Here is a 21,485-nt window from a genome sequence, read left to right as displayed (position 1 = left end):
CTTCGAAACGTTGCATGCAAGCTTTAACGACGTTGTTACGGCCGTGAGGAGTCGATCGAGTTGGAGACTTAGGATTCGGCATACCAGGTCCGACCCTCGTGTCAGCCCTGAGCAGCCGACTCGACGGGTCACCTGAATCAGTCCTCAGGCCGCGACTTTAACTTTGAATCCTCAAACTCGGTTTAACTTGGAGGAGCCGAGCCGAATCCTCGTGGAGATAGAATCCTAAATTCGAGCCGAGTCGAATCCTCGTGAAGACAGGCTCTTAGACCCAAACCAACTCCTCATGAAACCCCGATTCCTCCCAGTTCAGTTGCACCGACCCTCCGCGGACTCGGCTCAGACTCAGTTCAAACAACCTTCACCTCTTGGTGCCCTGTTCCATTAAATCTTACTTTTTCCCTCATGCAGAACCCCATGAGTACCTATCATTCCTCTTGACATACCTCTGCTACCAATTATTGTCCCTACTCTGACAAAGCACGTGCGAAATGACCCTTCAATTGCATGTCAATGATGGGACTCCCACTCTGACCGCTCCATTCCTTTTGACAACATAATTGCTGGTGATGGAATATTCTCATTAATTATGATGGGATGTGACATCCCTCTCACATATATAGGGAAGTTCTCCCTTCAAAGTGAGGTATGCATACACAAGTCATTTCTGTTCTTCTTCTTCTTCCTCACTCGCTGACTTAAGCATCGGAATGGTCGCGCCAGGGCACCCCTGACATTCCTTCTCACGATTGCGGTGTTTGCAGGCTGATTAAGCTTCGCGGTCCTTCCCTTACTCGATTTCATTCTATCTTGGTGCTGAGAAGCCAGTGACGCTTCCAGAAGTAGATCTCAACAGGAACAGACGCAATAATGTCACGATGCCGCTACGAGCTCAAACGAGTCTAACATTTGGTAATGTTTAATTAGTTGTATTGATTTTTGTACTCATTGCTGTTTGTGCTTTAATATTCTAAGGATTGGTAAGGTTGTTATCAAACTATATCTTTGTAAAGAAACGAACCTTCTTCTCTTTGAGAAGAAAGCTAATAGGGATGACTCAACGAAAGCATTCAACGTGACTACGGGCCTTGGAGTAGTAGTCACGAGGCTGTGAACCAAGTATTAAAAAACGAACTGCATCTCTTTCTTTACTTTTCGTTGCACAAGTTTTAAATTGAACGATTTTGGAACGCGTACGAAGCATAATATTCAACCCCCCTTCTATCACATGTATCGATCCTACCATTGGTAATAGAGCGGAGTGCTCGAAATTAATGTAACTATCAATCAAGCTTGTTTTTTAATTTTTAAACTCGTAGTTAAAATTGCTAAATCACCTCTTTCAATAAATTTTTTCATAATTACTTGAAATTAGTGCATACACCACTAGAGTAGTTTTTTTTAGTTTTAAAATTGGTTCCACACTAAAGTCTTAAAAATATTTCTTTTTTTATTTATTTGTGTGCAAGATTAAATGATACACCAAGAGGGCTATAGTACAACTCAATCCCTACTCTTCACCGGAGATGACTTTGGCTGCTGGAAAAGTCATAGGAAATTCCATCCTAAAAAATCAAATAGAAATGTGGATCTCTCTCCAAATTGGATTCACTCTACCTACCAAATTAAATTAAAGTCCAATGGATTGCGAGGACTAAAATCCATTATCAAGAAACAAGTAGAAGTCGACGCTAAAGTGACTCAGACTCTTTAATATGACTTGACCAAGGAGTAACTCAGTCAGATCGTCCCCTTCATCAGTGCACAAGATCTACGAAAAAAGTTGATTAAATTTCACAAAGGGACGCCCGACACCATGATAAGCAAGAGAGATTTATTGTTAAATAATTTATACAATACAATCATACAGGAAGGTAAAACTGCTAGTGAACTCCACGCCTAACTGTAAAATATCCTCAACGGACTACATACAATCAGATAGACGGTAGAGAATCGGGACGTAATAAGGTACACTCTTAGAGCATCTTAAACTTGTGTTTTGTGTTTTATCAGTTTGTGTATTATTCTTTTGATAAGTAATTTTAACTTTATGTTATTTATTTTAACGTTAGCTTCGTATATGAGCAGGATTCTTTGGAAGTAAAAAAATATAGTGAATGTTGAACTATATCATCTTTTTTTTTATGAAAGTGATGATTATATTATTTCTGAAATATGTACTTATTATTAAATATCATTTTGTTGTTAAATATATCTTGATTTGAATATTATTTTGTTGATAAATGAGGCTTTGTTGTTGAATATATCGTCCTTTGTGATTATTAAATGTATCGTAGATATAATTTATAATATATTATTTTTTCACATCCTACTACATAGAATAAAATATTATTATATTAAAATATTCTTTATTAATTTAATAAAATTTAATTAAAATCACTTAAATTTAATTAAAATCGAATCCATGCTACTGTATCCATTTTTGTTCATAGTTACTACAATTATTTCATAATTATTAACTATTGATAAACAATTATAGTAATTGTAATAGTTATGACATACCTACTAAATCAGACTGTTATAACATTATTAAAATGATTTTAATTAAGTTGAAATAATTATAATTAATTTAAATAAATTTAATCAAATAATATTTTGATATAATAATCTTCTATGTGTAATATCTTAACACATTGTAATAATTATGCTATAGCTCTGCACGAAACACATTGTATCAGCTTACAACAACATTAGAATAATTAGAATAACAGTAAAAACATTAGAATAATTAGAATACCATATTTTATATAAGAGACGTGTGATCAATTGATGGCAAGTGATACGACTCGCCCATGATCCATCGATCTATCGACAATCCACGAATTCAGTGGCACCAACAAGAGTATTTCCCCATTCCAATATCTCTAACAAAATAATCTTTTATTTCACATAACTCCCAAAGAACATTCAAACTTGGAGAGCAGCCTTTAGCAGAGATCTGAAGAGATAAATTGTTCGTGGAATTTTAATCAGTGCGAATTAGATGACTTTGCTGACTCATGCAATGCTTCTCCCTGTGGCTGCACAGTACGTGAGAGATATCGACATGATTCATAAGAGAGATTTGGATGGGATTCCGCACTGCTGCAAATTGGTGTTGGTGAATCTTTGCAAGTAGTTGACAACAGCGAGAATCTGAAATGTTAATGCAAAACCAGACAGTAAAAGATAATGACTGATTCACCTACTCAAAAAGAGGGGCACTTACTTGAGAGATGCGGCTTGCTTTGATCAGATCTGAAGATAGAAATCTTATGATCACCCAACAGATAGAACAGGCTGAGTAAGTTGATGTTTGTTGCTCCTTTCATGCGACTCAAGAATTTCATTATAGAAGGCTATATATCTATATATATCATCTGGATACACAGATTTTAACAAAATTTCAAAAACAATACAAGGTAAATGAAAATTTGGCCGATACAAATGCAAAGAATTATCCAGCTTCAGATCACCATAAGCATATCGACAGAAGAATATTTTATCCTCCAACAACTTAGCTGGAATGGAAGAAACATATCAGGATGCTCGAAACTAGGGGTCTCTTGGCTTCTTGCTTCAACTATAGAAACTAAGCATTCGCCATCAATAAACACAAATTAGTAAGTTAAGAATCCAGCTGATCGAAAACGATGGCAGCATATTTCCATGGAGGTTTTGGAGTTGCAGTGCTGAGGCATTAAGCATCACAAGCATTAGACTTGAGGTACAAGCATTTGCCATTCACATCATTAGTTCTACTCCAATTAAACTAATTAGAATAAACTATTCCCAATCCCAGCCTCTACCGTTTCTTCGTGAACCTCTTGTTCCATTCGTAGACCGGTTCCTCCTTTGATCTGATGTACCAAATCCTTCCTTGTTATTTTGCCTATCAAATCGTTGAAATTCATTATTCTCTCTTAAACTTCTGTGGCCGGCTCCAGTACCACTTTGATGCATGTGTGATCCTCTAGAACCATGATTGCCACGGCCAAAAGAATTCCTCCTGCCTGTTCTATCAGTAACTCCAAATTCTCTCTGCGAACCTCTCGAAGAGGCTTTTCCTCTTTTACTACCTCTGGATAAGTCGTCGTCATCAGACTCCATACCAAAACAGTATCTGTCACCAGAATTGGAAAATTTTTGTCCCCGAGCCCTTCCTTGCTGGCCTTTCCCATGTCTTGACCTTAAGCTCTCGTCCATTTCATTAGAATCAGAATCAAAGTCATCATCTGAAACAAATGTCATCTCTCTAGAACATCGTGGGGGACCTCTGCCACCACCTACCCTTCCAGAATCTGCAAAATAACTAGGTCTCCAATAAGGATGTTCAGCAGTACCTTTATCCTCAGTGTCAGATATAGTATCTTTTGCAGCTTGGTTTTTTGAGTTTATAGATTGATCAAACTCTTCAGGACCTTCAGAATCAGATGTACTTTCCAACTCAGAAAAATCTATCTGAGAAACTTCACTTGCTTGGTTCCTATCAAGCTCATAACTGTCTACATCATCATCCTCTTCATCATCAAAATCATCAAATCCTGTTCCATGAGAACGCAAGGTAGATATCTTTTGATTGTCTTCCTTAAAGTAGTGATCTCGTTCTGTGGTTCTTGAAACCATACCATTATGTACCATATCATCTTCTGATTCTACATCAGCTCTCCTATAAGACTGATTGTCCAAAGAAGCTCGATCATTCTTACAAGGATTTGCTAACTCAAACTCCGCAACATCAGCTCCATCAGATTCATTGTCATCAAAGTCAGGATTTGAAGCTGAATCCTTTCTTGTTCTTGGACCATATCCTCTTGTCTCTCTTGTATGCACTTGACTTTTTGTATATTCATCAGGGGGGCGCTTGTGTTCACAATGAAAGCATGTCATGTTTCGCCTATAGTTCAAGAAATTGCACCTATAGAGAAGACATAGGGTGTTAGATTCTCGATGACTTCCAAATTATGAAAGATATTTTGTGAAAAAGACATCATGACAGATAGTAATGTAAGCATAAATTTCATTCCCTGGTCATCTTGACAGCCCATGCTGATAACAACAATGCTGCTAAATTGCAGTTTGCAAGTGTCGCAAGGAATTTAATCAACATGCTCAAGTTCAGCACAATAGAAACCAATGAAAAGGCAACAACAAAGCATTCAATGTAACATGGAGAAGGTTTCAAAGATGCTTTCTGAGTCATATGCAGGGTTTATGAAGTGTGTAATTTGATTGCTTGCTTGTGCTATCTATGATATTTTTTTTCCTATAAAGTGTTATTCCTAATCCAACGCATTCTAAACACTTTGATAAAACCTACAAACTCAACCCGTGGATACATCTCAACTACCTCAGATAAGATGGTGATTTAAAATGACAATAATTGAACCATTTTCAGTATAGACTGCTAAAACGCCTAAGAAATCATCTCACCAGTTGATCAGCAATAACAAGCTAACCAGTAGATCAGTAACTGGTCTGCCATTTGGCAAAATATAGTTATTATAGACTTGATTACTATTTTTACCATTCCGCTACAAATCAATTCTACTATACCCTGTTAATTAGCAATTGAACCAACCTTAATGAGATTTGGCCTTATTGATACATCAAAATCTTTTGTAGAGCAATTTTGGTCCTATGAGTATATAATTTATCTCCTAAATGATGTGTATTCTCAAGACTTTTAGGAGAGATCAAGAAGACCTAAGCACAATAAGAATTGTCTAGAAATGACTCCATTGTTGAGAATTGACCTTCTCTCTTGTTGCTTTGTACTAAAATTATTATTTTAATACCTTTATGGATTCAAAAGAATTCTTAGCTGCAAGCACAATTTGAGATAATGCAATCTCAGTTTAGAGCATGAATATAAGTTCTATTGCTTTTGTTGAGTGTATGACATAATATTCTAGTACGAACATCAATTCTTGAAAGTTGAATGCAGCTAAGAGACTAGAAACAATTAGGGATAGTTCAATTGTCTTAAGAAGCTCCTTGCTTGGTGTTTATTGTCGATTTCATGCTACACTGAGGTAGGAAAACCATAGATAAGGTGTGTGCTAGTGTTCAGGCACAAAGATTGGAATTACATATCAATTGTTACTCCGAGCTAAGGAAACTATAAATAACAGCTTGTGCATTTTAAAATCTTAAAATGTGCATCTAAATGAATACTCATTTTCACATATTGTAGTAGGTTACTAGTTTTAATTACTTTCCACACATATATATATATATATATATATATATATATATATATATATATATATATATATAGGAAATTGATCAGCCGCGCACCTTCCCTACGCGATCCCGTCCGCACCTTCTCCTACCCACGCCCACTGCCGCCGCGATTTCATCGCCGTCCGGCCATCTCCGGCCGCCGGACCGGACCCAATCGACGCGCCACTGGCCGGCGCGTCGACCGGCGTCGGTCCGGCGGCCGGAGATGGCCGGACGGCGGCGAATTTGGCCGGAAACCGAGACCACAGTGACTGGCGCCGTTTCCGGCCAAATCGCGGCCGGAATCCGGCCAAATTCCGGCCGGAGACCGGCCGGGGAAGGACCGCCCGGCGCCGGCGGTCCTTCCCCGGCCGGTCTCCGGCCGGAATTTGGCCGGATTCCGGCCGCGATTTGGCCGGAAACGGCGCCAGTCACTGTGGTCTCGGTTTCCGGCCAAATTCGCCGCCGTCCGGCCATCTCCGGCCGCCGGACCGACGCCGGTCGACGCGCCGACGAGTGGCGCGTCGATCGGGCCTGGTCCGGCGGCCGGAGATGGCCGGACGGCGATGAAATCGCGGCGGCAGTGGCTGTGGGTGGCAGAGCTGCGGATTCCGGCCGAATTCGCGGCCGTCCGGTCACCGGAGGCCGCCGGACCGACGCCGGTCGATGCGCCGGCGAGTGGTGCGTCGATCGGGCCCGGTCCGGTCGCCGGAGGTGGCCGGACGGCGGAACGGCAGCGGCGGCAGTGGGCGTGGGTTGGGTGTCGCGCACGGTTCGCGGACGGGGATTCGCGCAGTAGATCAGTTCTCTATATATATATATATATATATATATATATATATATATATATATATATAGTAAAAACACTCAATTCACCCTCATGTGTCTATTCACACTTCCAAGTAACTGAAAAGATACCAAGACCAAAGATAGAAAGTACTTACTGAGGACATTCCCATTCTCCAGGGAGGAGTTGCCGCTTGGGTCGTTCAGCATCACATTGCAAACAAACAGTATTTTTTGAAAAATTCATGAAGCTACACCTAAATTCAAAATAATTAGCTCAAGTCAACTAACAGCACAAGTAGAATTTAACAAAAACAAAAGGTAAAAGACATACTTGGTACAGAGCCAATCTCCTTTCATCATTTCTACATCAGATCGCCCCACTCTTTTTTTCGGTGGTGGAGGGGGCTGCTTTACTTTAGGAGGAGGCTTCTTGATTACAGGAGGTGGAAGATTGGGATCTATTGGAATTGCACTCAACTTAACAATCTCGTGTAGCAACTTGCGAACTACAATTTTTACAGATTTCATTTCCATGAGAGGCTTATTTTCAACTGTTTCTTTTACATGATCAAAACCAAATGTTAGTAAGATACGCATAATGTCAAGAGTGCATGCCTCATCCTCCTTGAGTGTTAAGATATATCCTCTGCCACATGAATTCCTTAAGTTGCATGAACTACATACCTGAGATCAAAGTAAAGCATCAGCAGCTGTGCAGTTTGCTTCATCAAATTGATTCGACCATGGAAATTGATAAGAATGTAGTGAATGATGTGAATCTGGTTTTCATTATCTATCAGTACAAGGCTTAAGTAGGAAAATGAACTCGTGAACTCATTTTTGATTGCTATGTTTATCAGATTTTATAGGAAACTAATACATTTGTTGCATTCATCTCAGATGTTTAAGTTGCTTACATTATCATCAATTTTGCAAAATGAAGATAGTTGCTTAGACTGACTAGAAATTGCCAGGTTCCCAATCTCTTATTTAGACTGACTTGATACTAGTAGTGGTTAAGAACTCTAGCAATCTTTGACAATTAACAAAGATGTTCCTGAGCCTACTAATCCAACTTAGCTGACTCTTTTCATATCAAGATCATCGAAGAGTCATTCATCAGTTATTAGGTCATCTGGAGCCAATCCTAACATGAATCAGATGGCTCACAACCACAGCGAAATTAGCAAATTCTGAAATAATTCATGTTGGATATTCTAATAGTTCCAGTACAGAGTAATGAATTGAGTATAAGTTTAGAAGACCTAAAACAAACCATTTTCTTGCAAATGCAGAACCCAGACCTTAAACAAGCTTCAATCAGAATCATCACATTTTACCTATATAAGAGCTCTGTGTAATGCTCTTGAACAAAGGAAAGTCATAACAGAGCGGCAAGTAAAGCACCATAACTCATTCAAACACAATTCAAATCTTTGGCTAATTTCATTCTAAAAACAATTCCAATCCTATTCGACTAATATTCAGCATGTCTCACATTAACTTGATAAGAAACATTTCAGGAAAAGTCAATAAGCGTATCATAAAACAACCTTCAAAATTAGGACTGACTTTAGTAGGTGATGCAAGCTTGTATAATCATAGAAAATGAGCCATGGACTAGATAACCAGCAGTTCATTCTACAACACACTTCCATCGAGTTCATGAATATAATAAGATATGGTGAAGGTGTTACATACATCTCCTTCATCAAGGTGCACGAGCTTTCTTAACAACTTCGCTGAGAAGACAACTTTTGAGTCCATGCTTGGGCATCCATGACCCACCAGAACTTGTATATCCTTCCTCGACAATGATCTGCATTCCAATTCTTGTTCAACTTAATCAGGAAGATAACTGTTACATAGTCAATAACAATATGCAATGCAGCTAAAACTTAAACGGTGTGTTTCCATGAATGAAGAAGTTGAAGGATGGACAAGGAACAAGGGATAAATTGAAGGAACGAACATCACTCCATTATTCCCTTTTGGCAAATAAAGAAGGAAAACCGATATTTAAGAGGAATTTGAGTAACTATCCTTTGTAACCCATGTGGAAAGTTAATTAACACGCCTTGATTATAAGGAAAAAAAGTCATCATCCTCTTTATATACAACCATTCCAGGAAACAACTCAATGGACAACTCCTTTTCATTCCTCTATCTTATTTTTCCATCTCTCTCATATATTCATCCTTTCATTTACCATCTCTTCAAGGAAACAAGATATATGGTTTCTTCAATGATGGGTGAATGAACAGATGGATGAGGGATGAATGGGTGGGATGCATGTTTGCTTGGAAAAATTGAATAATTGATGGAATTTCATTCATCCACCTATTCACCTGTTCTAGAGTGATAAGCCAAAGAAATAATAATTAAAATTGAATTAAAAAGTCAATAATGTTCTCTCTCCATTAGGGATGGCAACGGGTTCGGGGGTTCGCGGGGAAGCCTTCTCCATCTCCGTCCCCGAAACCCAAACCCATATACCATCCCCGTCCCCATCTCCGTCGGGTATTATAATTTAAATACCATCCCCATCCCCGTCGGGTTTAGGGTATCCAGCGGGTTTCGGGGATCTCCGCGGGTTTCGGGGTTGGTTTTCCCCGCGGATATTTTCATGGATATCCCCATACCCATACCCATCCCCATCCTCATCCTCATCCCCGTCTTATTTTTTTAAAATATTAATTTAAATATATATATATATATATATTATGAAGGGGAGCCTTGGCGCAACGGTAAGGTTACTGCCATGTGACCAAGAGGTCACGGGTTCAAATCCTGGAAACAGCCTCTTGCCAAAGGCAAGGTAAGGCTGCGTACAATGGATCCTTTCCCCGGACCCCGCATGGCGGGAGCTTCGTGCACTGGGCTGCCCTTTTATATATATATATATATATTATAAAATCCTTACAAAATAACATTATAAAACCAAATATTAAACTCTAAAACAAAACATTATCTCTAAAACAACATCCAACTAATGCATAATCGATACAATAAGTTTGAAATTCTTTCATTCTTCAATTTTTCAAAATTTTGACACCACTTATCCTACAAAAGAAAAAAAATAAAAAGAGTTAACTATAAGATGGGTCGAGTTCGGGGATGGGGACGGGGAATATTTGGAATATCATCCCCGACCCATCCCCGTTTTCCGATGTCGGAATAATTTTATTAATTGAATAAAAAAACAATGAGGATTACAACCATATATATAGATGGTTAGGGCAGACCAGGTTATATGACCGGGTCACATCACATAATATTAATATTCTAACACCCCCCCTCAAACTCAAGGTGGTAGAGTAGAGATCAGCTTGAGTTTGCTTAATAACACATAGAAGCGACCCGGCAAGAGAGACTTGGTGAAGACATCTGCAATTTGATGTTCGGTAGATACAGACCGCAATTGCACAGTGCCAGCACTAACATGCTGCCGTACAAAATGACAATCGATCTCAATGTGCTTAGTGCGCTCATGAAACACATCATTTCGAGAAATCTGAATGGCACTCTGACTATCACAATGAAGATCGGTGGCAGGCGGTTGAGGAATGCCAAGATCAGAAAGAAGTCGTCGAATCCAAAGAAGCTCAGAAGTAGAATCAGCAAGCGCACGATACTCTGACTCAGCGCTGGAACGAGAAACAACAGTCTGTTTCTTGCTTCGCCAAGAAATAAGAGAATCACCCAAGAAGAAACAATAACCAGTGATGGAGCGTCGGTCAGTGGGATCGCCTGCCCAATCAACATCAGAGTAACCAGTGAGTACCAATGATGAATCAGCAGAGAAGTGAAGACCATGTAGGAGAGTGCCCTTAACATAGCGGAGAATACGTAATACAGCAGAGTGATGAGCTGTACAGGGACTAGTCATGAACTGACTAACGATGTGAACTGCATGAGCTATATCAGGACGAGTGACTGTCAGATATATCAGGGAGCCCACTAACTGACGATAGAGCGTGGGGTCCTCAAGAGGGGCGCCATCGAGAGGAGTGAAACGACAGTCTGCCTCAAGTGGAGTCGAGGCAGTCTTGCTGTCAGTCAGGCCAGCACGGGAGATGAGGTCAGAAGCATACTTTGCCTGGGACAAATAGATACCATCTGCCGTGTCGGAAATCTCAAGACCTAGAAAGTAACGCAGCTTACCAAGACACTTCATATCAAAATGCTGATGAAGATAGGTCTGCAAATCAGATATTCCAGAGGCATCGTCTCCAGTGATCACCATATCATCAACATATAATAATAGAATAATAATCCCAGATGAGGAGCGACGAATGAATAAAGCAGAGTCATAGGGAGAGGCAGTAAACCCATACTGAATAAGTGCTGAGCTGAACTTGGCGAACCAAGCTCGTGGTGCCTGCTTCAGACCATAAAGAGCACGACGTAGCTTACATACCTTCCCCGAAATGTCTGAACCCGGCGGCGGACTCATATAAACCTCCTCAGAAAGATCTCCATGAAGAAAAGCATTCTTCACATCCAACTGGTGAAGAGACCATCGACGAGCAGCAGCAATAGCCAAAAGACAACGTAGAGAAGTCAAACGGGCAACAGGAGCAAATGTCTCTTCATAGTCAATGTCATACTCCTGTAAGAAACCTCTGGCCACGAGACGAGCTTTGTAGCGCTCAACAGATCCATCAGAATTTGTTTTGATCTTGTAAACCCATTTGCAGTTAATAGGTTTCTTGCCAGGTGGTAGATCAACGATATCCCAAGTCCCAGTCTTCTCAAGAGCCTGCAGTTCCTCAGACATAGCCTCACGCCACAATGGATCACAGTTTGCCTCACGAAAGGTCCTAGGCTCATGGTTAGATAGAATGGCAGAGAAACAATGGTAATCAAGGAGATGAGCAGGAGGACGACTTATACGGGTTGAACGTCGACCAGTGGCAGCAGGGACTTGAGATACTTGTTCAGGAGACGCAGATGAGTCAGCTTGAGGTGACGGGGAAGCATCGACAGTGTCAACAGGAATCTGTGTGAGCTCGGGACCTGCAAAAGAAGGAGATGGATCCAAAACAAAGAAAGGGGAATCAGTTGGTGACGGGGAAGCATCGATAGTGTCAACAGGAATCTGTGTGAGCTCGGGACCTGCAGAAGAAGGAGATGGATCCAAAACAAAGAAAGGGGAATCAGTCTGAAAAGGAATGGTAAACTTGGACTCAGAAGAGAACATCTTATGTTCCCAAAAGGTGACATGACGAGAAATACGAATTCGATTTGACACAGGATCCCAACAACGATAGCCCTTATGTTCTACCCCATATCCCAACAAACAACACAGACGATTCTGAGGCTCCAATTTGTTTCGTTCATGTGGGGGAAGGTGGACGAAACTGACACAGCCAAACGGACGAAGAATGGAGTAATCTGGTGGCTGACCAAAGAGCTTCTCGTAAGGAATGGCATCCTGAAGTACAGAAGAAGGCATCCGGTTGATTGTATAGACAGCAGTAAGGGCAGCTTCTCCCCAAAACCGATCAGGACACGAAGCAGAAAGGAGCATGGCACGAACAGTATCTAGAATGTGCCTATGTTTACGTTCAGCCCTACCATTTTGTTGTGAAGTGTAAGGACATGAGCGCTGAACAACAGTGCCCTGGGCAGAAAGAAAATTGAGAAAGGTAGAATCATTATATTCCAAAGCATTGTCAGTGCGGAGTGTTTTAATAGGACATGAGAATTGTGTTTGAATCATTTTTGCAAAAGTGGAGTAAGTAGAGGCAAGTTCAGAACGATTTTTCAAAAAATAAATCCAAGTAAATCGGGAATAATCATCAACAAAGATTACAAAATATCGATAACCTTTAAACGTACCAACAGGAGAGGGTCCCCAAATATCTGAGTGAACTAGGGAAAAAGGTTTATCAGCAATAGAATGATTATTTGAGAAAGAAAGTGCTGGCTGTTTGCCAAGCTTGCAATGCACACAATCAAAGGATTCAAATTTAATAGAACCAAAAAAACCTTTAGCAGCAAGAGATCGGAGATTATGTGATGAAGCATGCCCAAGTCTGAGATGCCACTGATAGATGGAAGAAGGAGAAACAACAGCAGAGATAGAAGAAAAGGGTTGAAGGGAACAAAGCTCAAACAGGCGACCCTTCTTGCGCCCTGTCCCAAGAATCTGGCCCGTCTGCGAATCCTGAACCTGTACACCAGAAGACGTGAAAATAACAGTAAGTCCCTGCTCAACCAACTGACCAATAGAAACAAGGTTTAATGTTAAATGGGGAATGTAGTAGACATTTTGGAGAGATGGTGAAGTGGCATGACCAATGTGTGTGATATGCATGGGGGCACCATTTGTAGTGTGAATGGGAGGCGAAGTGGTGAGAGGTTTTAGAGAATGTAATAGATTAATGTTAGAGGTCATATGGTTGCAACAAGCAGAATCTAAGAACCATTGTCGGTTACCTGATGTGGTGGCTAATGAAGGATTAGTAGATAAAACCTGAGTGAGCAGTTTATAGATATCCATAAGGGTGGGAGTAGTGGACTGAGGCGGTTGCAAAACATTTGTGACGGCGGCCATGGAGGAGGAAGAGCCAACTGTAGAGGATATGCGACTCAGTTTTGGGCAGTTCTGACGGACATGACCCTTTTTGTGGCAATAACGACACTCGATGTTCGGGCAATGAGTGTAAGCATGATCAGCATTTGGACAACGACGACATCTAGCAGACTTGTCCAATCGAGCATCCTTGCAAGCATTAACACGATCCATATTGAGAGACATAAAGTAGATTTAGAACCCCAAGATTAAGAGCTCCTGCAAGATCTCCACTCTGGAGAAGCCCAAGTCCAAGGCAAAGCCTCTCAAATGATGATGCAGCTTCAAAAGGCTCAAATATCAAAGCAATCTACAAACTCTTCGTATCTTTTCAAATGATGATGCAGCTTCAAAAGGCTCAAATATCAAAGCAATCTACAAACTCTTCGCATCTTTTCAAATGATGATGCAGCTTCAAAAGGCTCAAATATCAAAGCAATCTACAAACTCTTCATATCTTTTCATGGGAAGCACGTACAGAAGGAAGACCAAGAAGCCTGCTGGCGTGGGCGTCAAACCGAAGCCCAAGGTAGCTGCGAAGCCAAAGCCCAAGACGGCGCCGAAGGGGGCGGGGAAAGCTGTAAAGAAGGATGCCCCGGCGAAGAAGGCGGAAGAAAAGAGGAAGTCTCAGGCGAAGCCTAAGCCAAAGACGGTGGCTGCGTCTGCGAAGGTTGCCAAGTCCACGAGAAAGGATACCCCGCGTAAGAGAGTTGCAGCACCGCAGAACCCTTCGACAGCGAAGAAGCCGAACAGAGATGGTGGCGGCGGCACCAGAGAGAAGAAACCGGGGCACTGAGTTAAAAAAGAATTAGAGGATTAGGGCATCGCTCTGATACCATGTCGGAATAATTTTATTAATTGAATAAAAAAAACAATGAGGATTACAACCATATATATAGATGGTTAGGGCAGACCAGGTTATATGACCGGGTCACATCACATAATATTAATATTCTAACATCCGAGATTCGGGGATTCCCCATCCTCATCCCCGCTTTCTCGGATTCGGGGATTCCCCGGTCAAAATGGGTTCGGGGAACGGATTCCCCATCGGGTCCGGGTCTAATTGTCATCCCTACTCTCCATATGCTCCTTTTCTCTTTCATTGCACCTTGCTAATTTTCAATCTTTTCAAATGTTCTTCCAGTGGCAAGAAAGTTAAAATGTCAAATTAAACAATGATATTTCCATCATTCAACTCTAGACAATGTTATACATCATTATTATTATACAAATCTTACAAACAATTTTAATTATGTTCGATAGATGATATAAGAATGACAGCCAACTAATTACTAGTCAATTCCAAATGATTTGTTGTCGGAAAAAAACTGAAATATCAAAGTCTTTTTGGATAGTCTAATCCTTGAAGAAATGAGAAAAAAGATAGAAAGTACCAAGAGTCATGGGGAAAAAGAGAGAGGCGTATGAGACAATGAAGAGGCATAGGAGTGTGTGCAACAAAGAGAGGTATTAAAAAGAAAAAAAACAGATTGCACTCAAGGTAGGTTATAAAATTGGAGCGAATAAAAGAAGCATTTAAAATAGTGTGTAAAAATGTATTATCATCTATCCCTCTCTCAATCTGTCCAATTTGCGAGGAACAAGATAGATATATCGTGAGCTTTATCAGATAAAACCATATATCCTAATTGATCCACCCTAGAGATATATGGTTTTATCTACCTAGTAATTCGTCCATCCTTGTCTCCATCTAAACAAACAGGTCCCTGAGATGACGGATGCGTTTTGTTGAATCTAATTTTTATCACAAACCAAATTATAGTCTATAGTTTGTCAGTTGAAAACCAATTTTCTTCCACAAAATGTGATAGTGCGACCAACAAGAAAGGAAAAAACAAAAAAATGGACAAATTTGAGCATGATTAGGGGCTAGAAGATCATCGAACACCTCCAAAACAAAATAAAACAACCAAAAATAGAGATTTCCGTTTACCTCAAAATATCAAAACGGTCACGGCCAAAATTGATACAAGAATCCCTCACAGTGGTCCAATCCTTTAAGAAATCAAACCCCATTTCTTCCTTCGAGGAGGGCAGGTCGATGGACGAATTTGCCGCCACACGTTCTTCGTCTGTCCTACGAAAGTCGAAGTAATTTTGCTGCAGCAATCTCTCCATCAGCTCAATCCACTCGGGCCAGGGGTGCACGAGCTCCACCTCCTGCCTACGAACACCTCTCGTACTCATGTTCGTGCTCGTATCAGTTGGCACGCGAAATATCTCGTCTTGGTTCTCCTCGCGAGGTGCTGGGGTCAAGGAAATCCCATCGTCATCGGGTGGGGGTGGTGGCGGGGGAGGGTCCGGGATCGGGGCCTTCGTCTGGTGCCACGAGCGGATGCGCCGGAGAGCAGAGTCCTCATCTCCGCGATCACGGCCGACGGCGTCGATCTGGTCGAGAATGAAAGCCAGGCGGTCAGAGAGGGAGGGTATGGGGGAGTCAAGGCGGGCAGAGGAATCAGACGAATGCGGGAGTGAAGCTGCAGAGAGGGAGCGGGACAAAGCGAAGAAAGGGGGTATTTTTACGGTGAGCGAGAGGAAGGGCACAAAGAGAGAGGTCAAAGGAGAAAAGGGGGCGGCGACGGAGGAGCGCCGGAGAAGAAGCGAAGCCGGAGAGAATGCCATCGGAGAAGGAAGAGCAACCGATAACCCTCGTGATGGAACAGTACGAACTGAGCGTGGGGACGAGGGTGGGTTTAAATGATATTCTTCAATCTGAGGGGTTTTATGCATCTAGTGATGATTGATTTATACAACCAGGACCCCTCCTTTTATATATTTGCACCCGATGACCCTCAGTCAGCTTGTAATTTGTGATCGGGTGATTTTTTTTTTTTTAAAAACTAAAAGGATATCTAAAATTATGTAAATAATAAAAAATTATATTTTTAAAAAAGCTCTATTATATTATTTATTTCAGAAGTATTTATTTTTTTAATATTATTATAATAATTACGATTAATTATTCTTCTAAAAAAAAGTATAAAGATAGCTCCTACAATTTGTGATAATCAGAAACTGTAATTGGTCAAAAATACGATTAATTATTCAAATGTGAAGGTGGTGATAATCATTTAAAAATATTATTATTATTATTATTATTATTATTATTATTATTATGATTAATTATTAAAATGTGAAAGTAGCTATTAACAATTCATATAATTTATTGTAATAGTGACAATTATATAATAGTTACCTAAGTACTATAATTGTTTTAAAGTGAATTTAATAATTTAAAATAATTAATTTTAATATAATTTAAATAATTTTAATAGTTAAATATTATAGTAATTACCTAATTAGCTACTATCATTCCTAAGTAACTATTATAATTTATTTTAAAGTGATTTTGATCATATCTAAAATAATTTTAATAAAATTTAAATAATTTTAATTAAGTTGGTAAAGATATTTTGATATAAATAATAATTTATGTATAATAATTTTAATTAAAGCAATACTGAAATAAAAGTTATTTTCAGTAACAAAACATATAATGGGGCATCATCTTTTAATTTATTTTGAAAACATTTTTTTTGACTATTTACATGATGCCTTTTTATTTTTATTTTGAAAGTTTGAGTGCCTTTTTTTAATTGGAAAAAATGAAATTATTTATGATTAAGAGAATTTTTCAATATTCATCTCATCACCCTCTTTTTTTTCCGCTAATCTTTAATCACTCTTTAATTGTATCTTAATGTGTATAATATTTTTTAGTGGTATACATCTTTATCTGTAATCTTAAGACTAGATATTTGTTACGATTGAATGTTCATAGCCATTAGTTGCCGATCGTCTATTCACGTAAAACATCGTGAGGTCACTAATCATTGTATTGTTCCTTTTATTATATTATCCTTTGCCTGTCCAAAGGCATCCGCTTGCTTTCGAGATATAGTTGAATTGACTAATGCAGGATAGACTTATTATAATGGGCAAGAGTCGAATTTCAACAAAATCAAGAAAATATTCTTTTCCGTAATGGTCAATTGTTGTTTCTCGATTTACCTTTTCATAATTGATCATGAGACCGACTGTATGAGACCGTTGAAGTGATAAATTCCACCTTTTTACTGCAGCAAAAGTGATGGATGGACCTCAACAATAAATAAGTGGAACTCATCAAGTACACAATGACCTACAAATATGGTGGTAAAGTTTTATTGAATGTAATTATCATCTTCCGTTTATATTTTCAACTTAAATCTTGAATCAGAGGTGTATTGTAGCATCTATAAAATCATAGTGGTTATATATATTATAGCAGCTACGCTTTCATAATTATTATAATATGAATGATAGATGAACAAAATTGAATTTGCATGGTAGTAGCTACGAAATCATATCTACTATAATGTGAATGTTTGTATTGTAGCAACTGCGAAACTACGATTTCGTAACTGTTACAACGCGTCCTCAATTCAAGATTTAGATAAAAAAAAATACAGATGGTAGATAATAATAGGAACAATGTACTAGAAGACAATTGCATAATTATACATGAGTTGCTAATGGAAGACGTCTTTTGATTAAAAAATAAAATAGAATACCCCTTCAATGATTCCAAAGGCCTAAAATGAATAGTAAAGAATCTACTTCAGTAAAAAAGTGAAATCTATCACCTTAGCAACCCTACATGGTCGGCTCCATGATCATCTATGAGGAGATAAATCAACAAGTTGTAGTTGATCATAATAGAGGAGAACATTGAATAATAAAGAATCTACAATTCTATAAGAGATGATATAAGTTTTTTTTTTCAATAGACTTCATGACACTCCACTTTGGCTTGTAGATTATTGAAAGCATGGGCGGAGCCACACTATATGTTACTCGGGCTATACCTCGGGTCCAACGACGTAAAAGCTTAAATCTATGGATAATTTTTTTTTTAAAAAAAAACAAAGGATACAACCTGGGTTATTATGTCGGTGTCGTTCACAATGAGAGATTAGCTTGGATAAATCATCCGGGCTAGCTCCGCCATTGATTGAAAGGGCAATTTATAACCAACAACTAATCAATTCTATGGCTGGTTGTCAAATAGGGTAATATAAAGTTGAATAGAGCTCCTATTTAATTGCATGTAACGGTTTAAATTATTATATATATATATATATTTGAACATATAATATAAAATAGTTTTTATTTATTTTTTAATTCAGAGTATAAGTTTTAGACTTTAGATTTTAAAATTTAGAATTTAGTATTTAGTGATTAGATTAAACGAAGTGAAAATAAAAATATCCATTTTTTTTACTCCACTGTAAAAATGTCTCAGTTTTGCCTTCAATTCTTCATTTCAGCAAATATAATTAACTATAAGTAGCATGCATACGTATAAAACTACTACTTTGTGATATGATAAATTTTAAAATTATTTCTTATCCAACTCATTGACATTTTGAAAGATGAAAATATATAATTTTACTGTCTCAACTCTGAAGTATATTATATTAGGATAAGATTTTTGGAATTATGATTCTTAAAATGTTCAAAACTTATAAAATTTAAAATTCTCTTATCCTAACAATGTTAAAAAAAAACTCCAATTCCATCCTCAATTGGGACATATATCGACATTGAATTTGATGGAAAAATTTAGATCAGACGGTTGTGGCCCGAAGTGTCGACGTGTAGAAAAAATCCACGAGTTTACCTTATGAGTGAAATATCCATTTTGGTATTGGAACGATCTTATAGGATGGTGAAGACTATGAAGGTTGACTGTTGACGCAGTTGTTGAGGCGCTTTTAGGATTTATCCTTAGAGATCTATGAAAAATTTCTATGGAGTCAAACTAGTTGCTCTAAGATTAATCAGATCATCAAAACTATAAAAAAAATCCAAATTATCAAATATAAAAAAGTAGTGCACTGGGGTAGATCAATCCATTAAAAAATGTATTATATAGCAGGACAGACCAACCCTCTATTTTGACAGACTAGGAAATCTCCAATCTAACTCAACTCAAGATAGATTGTGGATTAGATGGATCAACCCATGAGTCTATCAAAAAAATAAAAATTATATATAAAAGATTGAAAATTTTACATTAGTATTGTAGATTAGGTAGGTTAAATCCATGAATTTAAAAAAATAAAAAATATTTAAAAAAAATTAAAAATTTTAAATTTGAACGTGGATTAGGTTGGTTAAGTTCACGCGCTCAATAAATTTTAAAAGGAAATATTTCTCAACCTATGGGACAATTAAGTACATCGTGGGTGGGTTTGTGCAGATCGCTGGCTCAGATGAGCCAATCCACTTGGATCAACCATAAAATAGTTTGATAAAATATGAATTAGATCCCCTTAAATTATTTGATTGGAAGGACCAATCCAACGGACCTATTCCAAATGGATGATTCTTATTTCAAATGAATTTAAAGGACATTTAGAAAATTTTCACAATAATGAGATACCCTTTTTAGAAAAAAATAAGCGTTGGGTATACTTGAAAAAAAAAAAAAAAAAGGAAAAAAAGGCTTTACACATTTCCAACGAACCCGGATTTTAGATCGGATTCGTATTGGGATTCTAGGGTTCGAATCCGAAACGATGTGAAAGTTATATGAGGTTTGGGCCGTGTCACCAGTCTGCATCGAGCGATATGGATCGGGAGTGGGGATCGAAGCCGGGCAGCGGGGGAGCCGCCTCCGCTCAGAATGAGGCGATCGACCGCCGGGAGCGCCTCCGGCGGCTCGCCCTCGAGACCATCGACCTCGCAAAAGACCCCTACTTCATGCGCAACCATCTCGGCAGGTACTCATCCTAAACGTTGGGAGTTTCTGCGGAACCCTCTGGTGGGTAGGGTTTGCGCTTGCCGTGCCCTTCTTCTTTGATATGATTTTTCAATCGGGTTCGTTTCAGCTATGAGTGCAAGCTCTGCCTGACGCTACATAACAACGAGGGAAATTATCTGGCTCACACCCAGGGGAAGCGCCACCAGACTAACCTCGCGAAACGAGCTGCCCGCGAGGCCAAGGAAGCACCGGCCCAGCCTCAGCCCCACAAGCGGAATGTCTCCCTTCGCAAGTCCGGTATCCCATTCTTTTCTCAGTCTCTGTGTATCATTTCAGTCTGTTTGCAGCGAGAAAATATTTTACTGGAAAGATGCAGTTTTGCCCATTTATCCTCGTTAAGGGATTTTAAGTATTCATCAGAGGTAGGAGGTTTTATGTTTCTGAGATATTTACTGGACCTATCTAATTTGGGGTTATTCAAACTTTACTACCATTGTTTTTTCTTACCTGTAAGATATCATGTGTTGGTAGTCAAAGAGCTTAACTATTAACTTTGTCACAACTTCAGAGGTGATCTGTACATTCTGCAAATTGGTTGTTTAAAGGATATATAAGCTGCGAAATATGCAATATACTTATCATTATGAAAAGGTTATGTGCTCTTTCTATTGACTATATTCACTATTCATTTTTGAACCATTATTCATGTCTATATGACTATGACCACACTGCTCATCAACCGCTTGTGCATCTTTGAATTGCTTCCCTAAATGTCCGAACACATTGATTATATTAGATGATCTCTTCCAATATCTCACATGGTTGCATCTAATGAACCAAGAAGTTCTTGAGATAGAGTTTTGAGTGAATTAATTGAGTCTCTGAACTTTTATTTGAAATAATAAAGTAATATTTTCTTGTATCTGGTCCTTTTTGTATAAGTTGTTTTGTTTTGGTTACATTTTCTTTTATTTTCTCTATCTTTGAGTAATTTATTTCTGCACAATGTCTTTGTACTTTAACACTTATCTTACTTGTAAGTTGTATCCATTTTCTCTTTTATCTAATGCTCAGTTAGATTAACATAGGGACATTGCAACTGATATATCTATATATTCT

General features: G+C 38.8%; 1 protein-coding gene and 1 pseudogene across 1 annotated transcript; one reads left to right on the top strand and one right to left on the bottom strand.

The window, feature by feature from the left end:
* Window positions 1–3,211: 3,211 nt before the first annotated feature.
* On the bottom strand, window positions 3,212–16,240 carry LOC141828249 (uncharacterized). The gene is made up of 5 exons (XM_074715648.1): window positions 15,552–16,240; window positions 8,716–8,833; window positions 7,346–7,698; window positions 7,170–7,268; window positions 3,212–4,918 (listed from the first exon to the last, which is right to left on the bottom strand). Exons 1-5 carry the CDS (start codon window positions 16,238–16,240, stop codon window positions 3,787–3,789), a joined length of 2,391 nt encoding a protein of 796 aa, XP_074571749.1. The 3' UTR covers window positions 3,212–3,786.
* A 3,993-nt stretch (window positions 16,241–20,233) lies between these two features.
* LOC141827214 (uncharacterized) overlaps window positions 20,234–21,485 on the top strand; it is a 6,409-nt pseudogene continuing 5,157 nt past the window's right edge.

Source organism: Curcuma longa, chromosome 4 (assembly GCF_044706935.1).
Source record: "Curcuma longa cultivar G26 ecotype Majalengka, Jawa Barat chromosome 4, ITB_CL_G26_1.1, whole genome shotgun sequence".
NCBI lineage: Eukaryota > Viridiplantae > Streptophyta > Magnoliopsida > Zingiberales > Zingiberaceae > Curcuma > Curcuma longa.
The sequence above is the reverse complement of the archived record's forward strand: the minus strand, read 5'-3'. Positions and strand labels throughout refer to the sequence as shown.

Coding starts and splice junctions, on each gene's coding strand:
- LOC141828249 (XM_074715648.1), bottom strand. CDS start 16,240: ATGGCATTCTCTCCGGCTTCGCTTCTTCTCCGGCGCTCCTCCGTCGCC. Junction 8,834..15,551: donor GACCGTTTTGATATTTTGAG/GTAAACGGAAAT, acceptor ATTGGAATGCAG/ATCATTGTCGAGGAAGGATA. Junction 7,699..8,715: donor TGCACCTTGATGAAGGAGAT/GTATGTAACACC, acceptor CTTTGATCTCAG/GTATGTAGTTCATGCAACTT.